This window comes from Pseudophryne corroboree, chromosome 7 (genome assembly GCF_028390025.1).
Source record: "Pseudophryne corroboree isolate aPseCor3 chromosome 7, aPseCor3.hap2, whole genome shotgun sequence".
In the NCBI taxonomy this organism is placed as follows: domain Eukaryota; kingdom Metazoa; phylum Chordata; class Amphibia; order Anura; family Myobatrachidae; genus Pseudophryne; species Pseudophryne corroboree.
This window is the reverse complement of record NC_086450.1, coordinates 57,118,217-57,133,861: the sequence shown is the minus strand read 5'-3', so window position 1 is coordinate 57,133,861 and position 15,645 is coordinate 57,118,217. Positions and strand designations below refer to the sequence as shown.

The window sequence follows — 15,645 nt, the reverse complement described above, 5'->3', positions numbered from 1 at the left end:
TGATAATGTCTCTGACACCTTTACTGTGGGAAGCGACCGAGGTGAAGACACAGAAGGGCAAGGCTCCACTGACAGAGACAACCTATCCTTCCTGGGTTTGATTAAGTTAACATGGTAGATTTGTTCGGGTTTCTCTTACCCGGTTGGTATACGTTGTAGTTAACCTAATTCACTTTTTCCCTAATTTCAAATGGACCCTGCCATTTAGCTAGGAACTTGCTTTCCACAGTGGGTACCAAAACAAGAACTCTATCTCCAGGAGCAAATTACCGTATCCTGGCATTCTGGTTATATACCCTCTGTCGAGCATTTTGGGCCTGTTTCATGTGCTCTCTGACAATAGGTACCACGGCTGCAATCCTATCCTGCATTTGTGTTACATGTTAAATAATGCTTTTATAAGGAGTGGGCTGTCCTTCCTACGTCTGTTTGGCAATATCCAACAGCCCTCTGGGGTGTCTACCGTACAACAAATCAAATGAAGAAAACCCTGTAGAGGACTGAGGAACTTCTCTGATGGCCATTAACAAGTAGGGCCACAAACAATCCCAATTTTTCCCATCTCTATCAACAACCTTTTTTAACATACTTTTTAATGTTTTATTAAACCTTTCTACCAACCCATCAGTTTGGGGATGGTAGACGGACGTCCTGAGGTGAGTGACCTTAAATAATTTGCACAATTCTTTCATGACCCTCAACATAAATGGGGTACCTTGGTCAGTCAAAATTTATTTTGGTATTCCCAATCTTCTAAAAACCTGCACCAGCTCCCTAGCTATCGCCTTGGTTGTGTTATTGCATAAAGGGACAGCCTCTGGATATCGAGTGGCATAGTCCATTATTACCAGGATATACTAATGGCCCCAAGCGGACTTTAACAAGGACCCCATGAAATCCATGGCTATTCTGTCAAACGGGACCTCTATAATTGGCATGGGAACTAGTGGGCTCCTAAAATGGGGTCTAGGGGCATGATACTGGCTTTCAGGACAGGAAGAACAATATTCAGACACTTCTTTATAAACCCCTGGCCAAAAGAACCTTTGTAAAACTCATTCAGTGGTTATTTCTGCGCCTAAATGCCCTGCTGTAATGTGACTATGAGCTAAATCTAGTACCGTTCTCCTATAAGGCTGGGGAACTACCAGCTGTTCTACCACATCCTCACCCCTTTTGACCATGTGGTACAAGAGCTCCTTACAGACGGCCATGTATGGATACGTAACCCTGTCACCTGGTACCACAAGTTCCCCATTAACAATCGTAACATTCTCTCTAGCCTTTGTTAAGGTAGGATCCTTTACCTGTTCAGACGCAAACAGATCCTTCTTTGCCTCAAGGTCAGGTACTCTTTCAGTTCTAACTACTATGTCTCTGTTCCCAGCAAGAGGGTCCTCACTGGACTCCCCATCTGTCACTTCCCCAGCCAAACTAGCAAAAGGTAAAGGGTCAGAAAGTTCCAAGGACACAAGTACAGCCATAAGATCACCGGTATTATCAACTGTCTCTTTACTTCTCACATCGGTTGCTAAACTGGATTCCCATAGTTTCCATAAATGAGGCACCAACGTGGGGACCAGTCCTGCTTTAACAATTGCTGACCCACAACACGTTTCTATATTCACTTCAGCAGTGACATAATGTTGGGTATCCCCATGTATGCAAGTTACCCCAATAGGTATTTGCTGGACCTTTAAGGGGTTTACTATCCCAGCTTTCATGAGGGTAACTAAACTTCCTGAATCTAGCAAGGCCTCTACCTGGTTACCCTCTAAGAACACATCACACATTTGTTTTTCCAGCTCAGGTGAAGGTACCACAGTACAGGCTCACCTAGCAAAGAAAGACATTCTGCGACATTCAAAGGCAGCATCACATTGCATGGGTTCTTGCGTGACTGGGCAATTGGCAATAACATGACCTGGCATACCACACCTAAAACATTTAACCACACGATTATCAACCCGTTTGGGCGGCATAGACCTTTCTAGCCCCATTGGCCTGTCTCCAGGGCCAGTACTTACAGTCTCTCCAGTTTTGCGTTCTCTTAACCGTCCAGCAACGTTTTCCCATGGAACAGTCTTACCAGTCTTTACTGAAGGGCGCTGTCGGGGATCTATGGGTTGCTGGGTGATCATCAGTAGTTCCTCTGCTGCCAGCTACCTCTCTACCATGTCCACTAACCGGTCAGCGGTATCTGGAATTCCATGGTTCACCCACTTGCGCAGAACCATGGGCAAAGACCTAAAATAGCAGTCCATAATGACTCTTTCAACCATCTGGGGACCAGTTAATGTCTCTGGCTGTAACCATTTTTTTGTTAGGTGAATAAGGTCGTGCATCTGGGAGCAAGGAGGCTTCTCCATGGCATACACCCAACGGTGCACCTGTTGTGCCCGTTCTGACAGCGTGACTCCCAGGCAGGTCAGGATCTCAGTTTTTAGTTTGTCATAGTCCCGAGTCTCGGCAGGGCTTAAACCAAAGTACGCTTTTTGGGGCTCACCTGAAACAAAAGGTGCTAGCAGACTGGCCCACTGTGCTTTCAGCCAGTTCTCACGCTCGGCAGTCCTTTCAAACATGGTCAGATATCCCTCCACATCATCAGCCTCTGTCATTTTCTGCAGGAAGTGACTGACTCGTATAGAACTAGAGCTGGTCGGAGCACTGGCGGCGACATCTCCAATCTGGGCTGCAAGGCTCTGCACCACTTCTGTTAAGGCCTCTCTATCCTGATGCTGTTGCCTGTAAAGTTCATCAAAAGCCACCTGCTGTAGTCTCCTATTTTGCTCCATTGCCACCTGCTGTTGTCTGTTGGCCTCCTGCTGAGCCGCTGTAGCTTGCAGCAAGGTTATGAGAAGTTCCTCCATGTCAACAGATTTTTCGGGCGGCTTTGTAGCTGCTTTCACCCAGGACATATATTGAATCCTCAGGGTGAGTCTCAGCAACTTCACACTGGGCTGTATCTGCATAAACCACAGCTGAAATCCCTGATTAGCCCTCCGTGAGGCAAAAGACCCGAACTGGGCCCACTGTCTGGAACTTGCCATCTCTCTCTCTCTCAGGGCCCTTATCCAGCTTTTCCAACAGACTGAAAAGCTGCTAACAAAACAAACCTTTTCCTGGAAGTTTTTCCTTTTCCTAAAACATGTAAGACAGGAACCTGGGACAAACATACCTGTCCTCAAACACTATTCCAGTGTTCCTGTCACAATATATATAATGTGGGAAGGGTTATCATATCATGGACCTTCTCTGGGATCAATTTTGTTATGACCCTTTCCCATGAGGACATGCATTGTATGTCCCTATTCTCTTTATGCCACAGGGCACCAAAAAGTCTAGTTACTGTACTGTAGGGTTGGATTTCTCCCAGTTACTCACCTGTCTGTGCTCCATTCTATGCACCAGGAATTGACTGGTTCAGAAATGAATTTAAGATTTGGATTTTGTAGCAACCACAGATGTGTTGTAAAGTAAAATGAGTGGTAGGACTTCTTGGTGAGCTGAGAAAAGCCTACATACAGTATATCACATCCTTTAGCTTCCTATGGGAACCAGACCAGCTAAGGCATACCTCCCAACATCGAGGAAGGGAAATTCGGGATAGTCCCCCCAAAAAATGGGACAGTCCCATGAATATCGGGACAGTTGTGAGGTACTGTATTGCTAAGGGCCTGTTTAACATTATACTGTAGGTGATTGAAGACTCTATACCTGCATGCCATTTGCCTTGATAAGCCCCTACCTTAAAGTGATCTGCCCCTGAGGAAATCAATAAATATGGAAAGGTCATTTTTCTTTTCTCAACAGAAGGGACGACCCTTTGAACTGGCTGTAGACGCTGGCTGTGGTACAGGAAGATCCACAAGACCTCTGGCAGAACATTTCAGCAAAGTGATTGGAATAGATATAAGTGAAAGTCAGATACATGTAGCAAGAAAATGTACACCACAGGAGAACGTCACTTATCAGTGAGTAATCCGGCATGTCTTATATCTAAATATTAGCAGCTACAACCTTGAAAATCACGTTATTTCTATAATTGAGTATGGGTCAATAGGTCGACCACTATTGGTCGACAGTGACTAGGTCGACACCTGAAATAGTTTGACTCAGTCATTAGGTCGACATGAACAAGGTCGACATGGAAAAAGGTCAACATGAGTTTGTTTACTTTTTATGGTGTAGTTTTCTTCGTAAAGTGATGGGGAACCCCAGTTAGTTCACCGTGTCCCCTTGCATGGCTTGCTTTGCTCGCCATGCTTTGGGCAAGGTGCCTAGCTCCACTACCATTGCGCTCGGCACAGGTTACTTATTCCCAGTTGTAGTCCATGTGGATCGTAAAGTATGAAAAAGGTAAAAAAAAATTTGAAAAAACGCATGTTGATCTTTTTCCATGTCTACCTAGTACATGTCGACCTAGTGACCATCTCGACCTAATGCATGTCGACCAATAGTGGTCGACTTAATGACTGTCGACCTAATTGTGGTCGACCTAATGACCGTATCCCCTATAATTTCATAGCATTCTAACAATACCTCTATTGAAAATTTTTCATTTGAAATAATTTTTTTCTTTTTATTATTCATTTATGAAAGCTAAACTTATATATACTGTATATATTTATATACTTATATATTTATCTTAAAATGTAGCCTATTGGGGTCACAATAGGGACACAGTGAATGTGAAAGTGACTGTTAGACCACACAGAATGCTGGGTTTACTGGATAAACAGCAGGTACAGTACTGTACAGGGTAAAAAGCAGGAACACAGTTTTAATGCAGGGGTTTATTGCAGTGGGGAGGTGGGTGATACTTAAAATGTCGACACCATAAGATCTAGTCAAAAGGTCGATTGGTTCATAAGCAGTGTCAGACTGGGGCATGAATGGCCCACCAGGGGAAATACATTGGTAGGGGCCTATGTTTAGGGGTGTGGACAGTTGCCACAGAGGCTTGGCTAACCATTAGAGAGTGCATGGTCTTGTAAATGGGTGGTCTTCAGTATGCCGACTGACGGGATCCCGGCGCACAGTATACCGGCGCCGGGATCCCGACAGCCGGCATACCGACACTTATTCTCCCTCGTGGGGGTCCACGATCCCCCTGGAGGGAGAATAAAATAGTGTGGCGCGTAGCGCGCCACCGTGCCCGTAGCGTGTCGAGCGCAGCGAGCCCGCAAGGGGCTCATTTGCGCTCACCACACTGTCGGTAAGCCGGCAGTCGGGATCCCGGCGCCGGTATGCTGGTCGCCGGGAGCCCGACCGCCGGCATATCGTAGTGAACCCCTTGTAAATATATATACTGTAGTAAATACCGCTAGTACATACTACATTAATTTCAGAAATGCACTGTAGAAAATACACAATAGTCCTGTGCAGTATAAGGTAACATATATAATGAGTAATTCAAGTGCACAGTCTGGAATCTGGTCCCTAGAGGAACAGGTGGACCCCCAGGTGATGGGGCACACCGGTGGTTTCCCATGTTCCCCTGTGGGCCAGTCCAACCCTGGTCATAAGGTTGACAGGGTCAAAAGGTCACCATATGGTCGACACTTTTTTTTAGGTTTTTTTTAAATTTTTACAATTTCTCCTTCGTCCTAGAGGATGCTGGGTACTCCAAAAGGACCATGGGGTATAGACGGGATCCGCAGGAGACATGGGCACTTTAAGACTTTAAATGGGTGTGAACTGGCTCCTCCCTCTATGCCCCTACTCCAGACCACAGTTAGATTCTGTGCCCAGAGAGACTGGACACACACTAGGGGAGCTCTACAGAGTTTCTCTAGAAAATACTTTCTGCTAGGTTTATTGTTTTTAGTGCTGGCAACAGGCTCTGCTTCTTAGGCTACTGGACACCATTAGCTCCAGAGGGTCTGATCACTTGGTATAGCCTAGCTGCTCGTTCCCGGAGCCGCCATCCCCCTCACAGAGTCAGAAGAGAGAAGCCGAGTGAGTAACCGAAGCAAAGAAGACTTCAGTGAAGGCGGTAGAAGACATCAGTCTCGGAAGTACCGCACAGCGGTCGCGCTGCGCGCCATTGCTCCCACTCACAAACGACACTACACAGGTGCAGGGCGCAGGGGGGGGGCACCCTGGTCAGCAATAAAACCTCTTTTAAGATCTGGCACAGAGGTATACAGTGCGCAGGTTGGGTAGATATGTGGAGTGTGGCTTCGTTGCATAAGAGATTATACAAATCTGAGTTTCAGAACCAAGCATGGAGACAATCCATGGAAGATGTTTTGTCACAAACTCAGACCCCCTCAGGGTCACAGAAACGTTTGTTTACCCAGATAGCAGACACAGATACCGACACGGATTCGGACTCCAGTGTCGACTATGGTGATGCCAGGTTGAATCCTAAACTGGCTAAGAGCATTCAGTACATGATTGTGGCAATAAAAGAAGTGTTACATATCACGGAAGACCCTGCTGTTCCTGAGACAAGGGTCTGTATGTTTAAAGGAAAGAAACCTCCGGTTACGTTTCCTCCCTCTCATGTACTGAATAGTCTTTTTGAAAAGGCTTGGGAAATTCCTGACAAAAAGTTGCTGATTCCCAAGAGAATTATTATGGCATACCCGTTTCCCTCTGAGGATAGGAAATAGTGGGATTCGACCACCAATGTGGACAAGGCTCTAGCACGGGTGTCCAAGAAGGTGGCGCTCCCGTCCCCTGACACGGCGGCCCTAAAGGATCCTGTGGATCGTAAGCAGGAAACTACCTTGAAATCTATTTATGTCACTACGGGTACACTGCTCAGACCTGCAGTGGCATCAGCATGGGTGAGTAGTGCAATTGAAAAGTGGGCAGATAACTTATTAACTGACATGGACACCCTGGATAGGTATAGCGTTCTTTTGACGCTGGGTCATATCAGGAACGCTGCAGTCTATCTAAGGGAGGCTGCGAGATATATTGGCCTCTTGGGATCAAGGGCCAATGCCATGGCAATCTCGTCTAGGAGAGCATTATGGACTCATCAATGGAATGGTGATGCTGACTCTAAGAAGGCTATGGAGGCTCTGGCGTATAAAGGTGGTGTTTTGTTTGGTGAGGGCCTCGCGGACCTGGTATCTACAGCTACCGTGGGTAAATCATCTTTTCTACCTTTTGTCCCTCCACAGCAAAAGAAAACGCCTCAGTATCAGATGCAGTCCTTTCGGTCTAGTAAATTCAAAAAAGGACAAGGGTCCTCCTTCCTTGCTGCTAGAGGTAAGGGAAGGGGAAAAAGATCACCGGCTGTGGCAAACTCCCAGGAGAAGTCCTCCCCGACTTCTGCCAAGTCCACCGCATGACGCTGGGGCTCCGCTGCGGGAGTGCGCACCGGTGGGGGCACATCTTCAGCTCTTCAGTCGGGTCTGGGCTCACTCAGGCCTGGATCCATGGGTGCTGGAAATTGTGGCCCAAGGATACAAACTGGACTTTCAAGACGTGCCCCCAACGATTTTTCAAATCGGCCTTGCCAGCTTCTCTTCCGGAAAAAGAAGTGGTGTGCGCTGCAATACAAAAGCTGTATCAACAGCAAGTCATTGTCACGGTACCCCCGTCACAACGGAGAGAAGGGTTTTATTCAAGCCTGTTCGTGGTCCCGAAGCCGGATGGCTCGGTCAGACCGATTCTAAACTTAAAATCCCTCAATCTATATTTGAAAAGATTAAAATTCAAGATGGAATCTCTCCGAGCAGTGATTTCCAGTCTGGAAGGGGGGGATTTTATGGTGTCAGTTGACATAAAGGATGCTTACCTACATGTCCCCATATATCCTCCACATCAGGCTTACCTGAGGTTTGCTGTTCAGGATTGTCATTACCAATTTCAGACGTTGCCGTTTGGTCTTTCCACGGCCCCGAGGATTTTCACCAAAGTAATGGCGGAAATGATGGCGCTCCTGCGCAAGCAGGGTGTCACAATTATCCCGTACTTGGACGATCTCCTGATAAAGGCGAGATCAAAGGAGCAGTTACTAAAAAACGTTGCGCTATCCCTGACAGTTCTGCAGCAACATGGTTGGCTCCTAAATTTGCCAAAGTCACAGTTGATTCCGACAACACGGCTGTCGTTCTTGGGCATGATTCTGGACACGGAACTGCAGAGAATTTTTCTCCCAATGGAAAAAACTCTGGAAATACAGAACATGGTCAAGGGGATTCTGAAACCGGCAGGGGTGTCGATTCATCAATGCACTCGGGTGCTGGGGAAGATGGTGGCGGCCTACAAAGCCATCCCGTTTGGCAGGTTCCATGCCAGGGTTTTTCAGTGGGACCTGTTGGACAAGTGGTCCGGGTCTCACCTACACATGCACCGGAAGATAAGCCTATCTCCCAGGGCCAGGATTTCTCTCCTGTGGTGGCTCCAAAGTTATCAGGTTTGGAATCCAAGATTGGATCCTAGTAACCACGGATGCAAGTCTGCGAGGTTGGGGAGCAGTCACACAGGGACAAAATTTCCAGGGAAAATGGTCAAGCCAGAAGGCTTGTCTGCACATAAACATTCTGGAATTAAGGGCCATCTACAATGGCCTTCTACAAGCAGAACATCTTCTTCGCGGCCTGCCCATCCTGATTCAGTCGGACAACATAACAGCAGTGGCGCACATAAACCGCCAGGGTGGAACAAGGAGCAGAGCAGTGATGGCGGAGGCCACAAAAGTTCTTTGCTGGGCAGAAAAACAGGCAAGCGCTCTGTCGGCGGTCTTCATTCCAGGCGTGGACAACTGGGAAGCAGACTTCCTCAGCAGACACGATCTCCATCCAGGAGAGTGGGGTCTTCATCAAGAAGTCTTTGCAGAAGTGATAAGTAGTTGGGGAATTCCTCAAATAGACATGATGGCGTCTCGCCTCAACAAGAAACTTCAGACATATTGTTCCAGGTCGAGGGACCTCAAGCAGTAGCAGTGGATGCCCTAGTGACACCGTGAGTGTATCAGTCGGTCTATGTGTTCCCTCCACTTCCACTCATCCCAAAGGTGATACGGATCATAAGAAGAACAAGGGTTCAGGTGATACTCATTGTTCCAGATTGGCCACGGAGGGCCTGGTATCCGGATCTTCAGGAATTACTCATAGAAGATCCCTGGCCTCTTTCTCTAAGAGAGGATCTGTTACAGCAAGGGCCGTGCATGTTCCAAGACTTACCACAGTTGCGTTTGACGGCATGGCAGTGAACGCAAAATCCTAGTGCGAAAGGGTATTCCCGGTGAGGCCATCCCCACTCTACTGAAAGCTAGGAAGGAGGTAACGGCGAAGCATTACCACCGTATTTGGAGAAAATATGTGTCTTGGTGTGAATCCAAGAAGGCTCCTACGGAAGAATTTCAGCTGAGTCGGTTTCTCCATTTTTTACAAGTAGGTGTGGATGCGGGCCTGAAGTTAAGCTCCAGTAAAGTGCAGATTTCGGCCTTATCAATTTTCTTTCAAAGGGAATTGGCCTTGCGTCCAGAAGTACAGACTTTTGTGAAAGGCATGCTGCACATCCAACCTCCATTTGTGCCCCCAGTGGCATCATGGGATATTAACGTGGTGTTACAGTTCCTTATGTCACATTGGTTTGAACCTTTACAAACGGTTGAGTTGAAATTTCTCACTTGGAAAGTGGTCATGCTATTGGCCTTGGCGTCTGCAAGGCGGGTGTCAGAATTGTCGGCTTTGTCTCACAAAAGCCCCTATTTGATTTTCCACGAGGATAGAGTGGAGTTGAGAACTCATCAACAATTTCTACCAAAGGTGGTTTCTTCGTTTCACATGAACCAACCTATTGTGGTACCTGTGGCTACTGAAGCCTTGGCTGATTTAAAGTCTCTCGATGTGGTCAGAGCTTTGAAAATTTATGTAGCCAGAACGGCTCGTATTAGGAAACGGAGGTTCTGTTTGTCCTGTACGCTTCCAACAAGATTGGGGCTCCTGCTTCTAAGCAGACTATTGCACGCTGGATCTTTAATGCGATTCAGCATGCTCATTCTACGGCTGGATTGCCATTACCGAAATTAGTGAAGTCCTATTCTACCAGGAAGGTGGGCTCATCTTGGGCGGCTGCCCGGGGAGTCTCGGCGCTACAACTTTGCTGAGCAGCTACTTGGTTGGGTTCAAACACTTTTGCAAAATTCTACAAGTTTGATACCCTGGCTGATGAGGACCTCATGTTTGCTCAATCGGTGCTGCAGAGTCATCCGCACTCTCCCGCCCGGTCTGGAGCTTTGGTATAAACCCCATGGTGTTTTTGGAGTCCCAAGCATCCTCTAGGATGAAGGAGAAAATAGGATTTTAATACCTACCGGTAAATCCTTTTCTCTTAGTCCATAGAGGATGCTGGGCGCCCGTCCCAGCGCGGACTCTACCTGCAGTACTTGTTCATAGTTATTGCTTTTGTTACACAAAGGTTGTGTTTTGGTTTCGATCAGCCTGTTGCTGATTTTTTGGTTCATGCTGTTAACTGGTTTTAATTAAATGCCATGTTATACGGTGTGTTGTGGTGTGAGCTGGTATGTATCTCACCCTTGGTTAACAAAAATACTTTTCCTCGAAATGTCCGTCTCCTTGGGCACAGTTCCTATAACTGAGGTCTGGAGGAGGGGCATAGAGGAAGGAGCCAGTTCACACCCATTTAAAGTCTTAAAGTGCCCATGTCTCCTGCGGATCCCGTCTATACCCCATGGTCCTTTTGGAGTCCCCAGCATCCTCTACGGACTAAGAGAAAAGGACTTACCGGTAGGTATTAAAATCCTATTTTTTGCTGCATTTACTATGCTTGTCACAAACTATTACCTTTAATAACCTTGTGGCAAGCGAGCCCAAAGTGTGGTACGCGAACGCATTTCATCAAATATACAATCCATGCCACAAACTAGTTCCATTGGGTTGGGTATGGTATGCCAGGATCCCACCAGTCAGCATACCGACACTAGGATTCCAGCAGCAGAATGCCGGCAGGGGGGTGCAAGCACAACAAAGCCCACTGTTGGCTTGTTGGCTCGCTGCGCTTGCCACAAAGGCATTTTGCGCATTCGGAATTCCGACGTCGGCATGCTGACCGCTGGAATCCGGAGCACCATCATATGAACTACATCCTGTACCGTTATCATCTTGTGGTGAGTGTAGTGGAGCAAACCACCAAGCCCAAAGCGTGGTGAGGGAAGCGAGCCCGCGACGGGATGCATTTCAACAAATTGGAGTAAAGAATATTGAAAACACAAAATAACACCAAATTTTTGTGTGTTGATCTTTGGACCATGTTGACCTTTCGTCTGTCGACCTTTTTTTTAAATACAATTTTTTATTGTTTGAAGATAAAGAAGCCAACAATCAAAAGATACATCGTCAAATACATACATAGCAGTACAGGGACTTTTAACAAGAAAAACGTTTCCAAGTACTGTGTAATAATTTGAAGGGAAACAACAACAGAAGTAGTGCAGACTGGATTACAAATTGAGGATCTGATAATGCTTGTCCGTGCAAAACTAGGACGATTACATATAACAAGAAATAATTTTGAAAGGATAAAAGAAAAGGAAAAATTAAGAAAAGAGAGGAAAACAATGAATGGATGGGGGAGGGAAGGAGGGAGGAGGGGAGGGGGGAGGGGGGTCCGATCTCTATTGTCAGGAGAGGTTTGGAGTGGTTTGTAATCACCTAAACAGTATTAGTTAGTAGACCAATGTTGAGTGGAATTAGGATTTTGCAATAATACGTAAATGATGCCAGTCTGTATTTTCGTACACTTTCATAATTCTGTCTCGGGTAGGCGCGTCTAAAGAATGTATGAATGGGGACCATTTAGCATAAAATCTGTCCACATGTCTATCCACATCGGGAAAGGTACTGTTTCTATCAAAATAAAGTAGCTGTAGGAGTTTCAACTTCAGTTCTTGCAGGGAGGGAGAGGAGGAGGTGATCCAATGAGTAAGAATAATTTTCTTTGCAAGTGTTACAATGGTAGCTAGCAACGGAATAAAGGGGGAGAGATCACTGTTAGGGAGCCAGTTCTTAAAATTTGCACATAGACAGGCTAAAGGGTCAGGGAATATATGAGTGGAAAATAAAGAATTTAGGTATGCAATTATTTTATTCCAGAAGCGTTTTATTTTCCCACAATCCCAGAAACAGTGGAAAAAATTAGCGTGATAGTAATGACATTTAAGACAGGAGCCTGATGTATCTGGGATCATATGACTTCTTTGAGCGGGGGATATGTAAGCTCTATTTATTGTTTTCCAATGGACTTCCTGTAAGTAGGAGGATTTCAGGTATTTCATGATTTTAGAGCTGTGTTTAGTGAGAATCGAAGGGGAGTCAATGTCATGGATATCGTTCTGCCAAGTTAATGTCAGTGATTGCCATGATTTTGTGTTGGAGGACGGTAACAATAGAGTATAAATAAATTTAATACGATAGGGGGAAGAATTTAATAGTGGTAACAGTGAGTTAATGGGATCAATTGAGTTTAGGTATCTAGTTTTTGGATCCAGAGAAAAGACGTAGTGCCGTGATTGTAAGTACATGAAGAAGTTAGAGGTGTGTAGGGAGAACTGAGATTGAAGTGTAGAGAAAGCCAGAATTTGACCTCCTGGATCAAAAACCTGTGATGTAAGTGAAAGGCCTTTATCTCTCCAAGTGTGAAAAATAGGGTTGGATAGCGAAGGGTGGAATGATGGATTACCCCAAAGTGTATTATAAGGGGAAGAAGACGGGTTTCTTGTTAATTTTGTATTAATGGTGATCCAAGACGAATAAGTGTCCTGAAACATAATATGGTGCAAAATATTAGAGGGTATTTCGGATTTTTTGGAGTGAAGAAGGGCACTTGGAGAGTACGGACTGAAAAGAGCGGAGTCTAAAGAAGATGAGGTGTAAGTAGAATTAGCAAGAAGCCAGTCTGAAATATATCTGAAATGAGTCGCTAGAGTATATAGCTTTAGGTTTGGAAGGGACATACCTCCGTGAGATTTGTGAGTTTGTAATTTGTGTAGAGCAATTCGGGGGCGTTTGTTTTGCCATATAAATCGAGAGGTGATCTGATCAAATCGTTTCAAGTCAGAAATAGAAAGACCAATTGGTAGCATTTGTAGCATGTAGAAAATTTTGGGAAAAATTATGCTTTTAACTACTGCTATTCTCCCTATGACAGATAATGGGAGATTTAGCCATGAGTCATATAATGAGGAAATTTTGCCGAGGGTCGAAGTAAAGTTTAGCTTATATAGAGAGGAGAGATCTGAGGGAATACGTATGCCTAAATATTTGATTTCTGTTTTGAGTAAAGATGAGAGGGGAGGATCTGAGGGAATTTGAGTGAGGATACTAGGGCCTTCTAATTGTAGGATTTCCGACTTATTCATGTTTATCTTAAAACCCGCTTGAGCGCCAAAATTAGCAATAAGTGAAAATAAATTAGGTATAGAAGTAGAAAGGTTAGACAGAAAAAGTAATAGGTCATCCGCATATCAAGCAAGTTTTAATGGGATATTTCCGACTTGGATGCCATGAATGTCTGGGGAGTTTCTGATAGAGATTGCCATTGGTTCAATGGCAATGGCGAAGAGTAGAGGAGAAAGGGGACAGCCCTGACGGGTACCTCGAGAAATTGTGAAGGGAGCAGATAAGTATCCATTACAGTAAAGCTGTGAGGATGGAGAGGCGTAAAGGGATTGAAGAATCGAAATAAAGGTTGAGGGATAACCAAAAAGTCGCATGGATCTAAAAAGGTGTGGCCATTCCAAGAGGTCAAAAGCCTTTTCTGCATCTAGGGCCAATACAATGTTATCTATTGATGTGGGGTGCAATTTTAAGTGTTGTATTACGGAAAGTACTTTACGGACATTTGTCACAGAATGGCGGCCCCAGATAAACCCGGATTGGTCTGGATGAATTATGTGAGGGAGGGAAAATTTTAGACGGTCAGCTAATATTTTTGTAAAAATTTTATAGTCTGAATTTAACAGAGAAATTGGGCGGTAGGAGCTTGGAAGGGAAGGGTCTCGTCCTGGTTTCAGAAGAACTTTGATTGTGGCACTATTAAAATATAGGGGAATGGAGTTTGAAAAAATTATTGAGTTAAACAATGCCAACAGGTGTTTATCAATTTTGTCAATTAGTAGTTTATAGAACTCATTAGAGTAGCCATCCGGACCTGGAGCTTTATTAGGTTTCAAGTGGTTGATAGTTGTACGAACTTCTTCCAGAGTAATGGGTTTGGTTAAAGAAACGAGAAATTCGGAAGGAATTTGGGGTAAGAGTGGAAAGGACCAAGGTTGAGAGAGCTCATCAGAGGGGGGAGATTGGCCGGAATACAATGTTTCATAAAATGACTTCATGATAGATGCTATGGATTGGGGGTCATTAGTTAAGGACCCATCAGGGAGTTTCAGTGGATGTACTAGCATGGGAGGAGAGGAACCTTTCAACAAATTTGTGAGAAGTTTGCCTGTCTTATTTCCAAACTTGTGAAACCGGTAATCAACTTTAAATTTATATTTGTCGCCCATCAGGGAAAGAAATTCGTTAGACTGGAGTTTTATAATTAAATATGAAGATTTATTAGACTGGGAGGGATGGGATTTGAAAGTTTGAAAGGCTGTGGAGAGAGCACGTTGTAAATCTATATAGGAATTAGCATATTTCTTCCTTAAGGCCGAGGAATATGAAATGATATTGCCCCTAGGGACCGTTTTGGCGGCTTGCCAGAACAAAGAGGGGTCTAATGTTGAGTGTTGTTCATTTGTGAAGTAAAAGGAGTCCCAGGACGCTTGTAGGGAATCACAGAATTTTGTAGAGTTAGAAAGGTGAGAGGGAAATCTCCATTGAGGGGTTAGGGAGTGAGAGGGACGTAAAGTGATAGAGAACCAAACTAAGGCGTGATCAGAGATAGCAATAGGTTCAATGGCTGTGTCTGTAACTGAGGGGAAAAGCTGTTGGGAAATAAAAACATAATCGATTCTAGAAAATGTATCGTGAGCGGAAGAGTGGCACGAATATTCTTTTTCTATGGGGTTAAGAGCGCGCCATATATCGATTAGTTGTAGGATCTCAGAAAAGGCAGGAATACCAAGTTTAGGAAGGAGTTGGGGGTTTCTAGAAGTGTTGGAGCGGTCTAAATAACTAGAAGAAACTAAATTGAAGTCACCACAAACAATAAGGTTATCATTAGAAAATGGTGTCAGTTTAGCTATTAACATCTGGAAGAAGGATTTTTTGTACGTAGTTGGAGCGTAGATATTGCAAAGAGCCATAATTTGTGAGTCAATAGTGAGATTGACGATTAAGTATCGGCCATTAGGGTCTATGTCTGAGGACATTATTGTAATGTTAAGATTACGTTTTGCTAAGAGAACAACGCCTCTAGATTTAGAGTTAAATGGGGCTGCCGCTATGAGGGACCAGTGTGACATCTGTAATTTCATGGATTCCTGGAGAGACAAATGAGTTTCTTGAAGAAATGCTATATTTATATTCAATTTGGATAAATACATGAGGATTTTGCGACGTTTAGCCGGGGAATTAATTCCACCAACATTCAGAGTACAAATTTTTAGGTCAGACATTTAAATAACCATGAGAGTAGGGAAAATCTAAAAATCAACCATATTCCAAATGATCGGATCCGATAGGGGGAATAGGAAACGGGGATAGGGGGGGG

General features: G+C 44.8%; 1 protein-coding gene across 1 annotated transcript in view; it reads left to right on the top strand.

Annotated features, from left to right (window-relative positions):
- The window catches only part of LOC134944001 (uncharacterized), a 129,218-nt gene that overhangs the window by 14,281 nt on the left and 99,292 nt on the right, over positions 1–15,645 (top strand). The window contains exon 2 of the mRNA XM_063932546.1: positions 3,814–3,974. Within this exon, the coding sequence (XP_063788616.1) occupies positions 3,814–3,974 (161 nt within the window). The remainder of the gene's footprint in view (positions 1–3,813; positions 3,975–15,645) is intronic.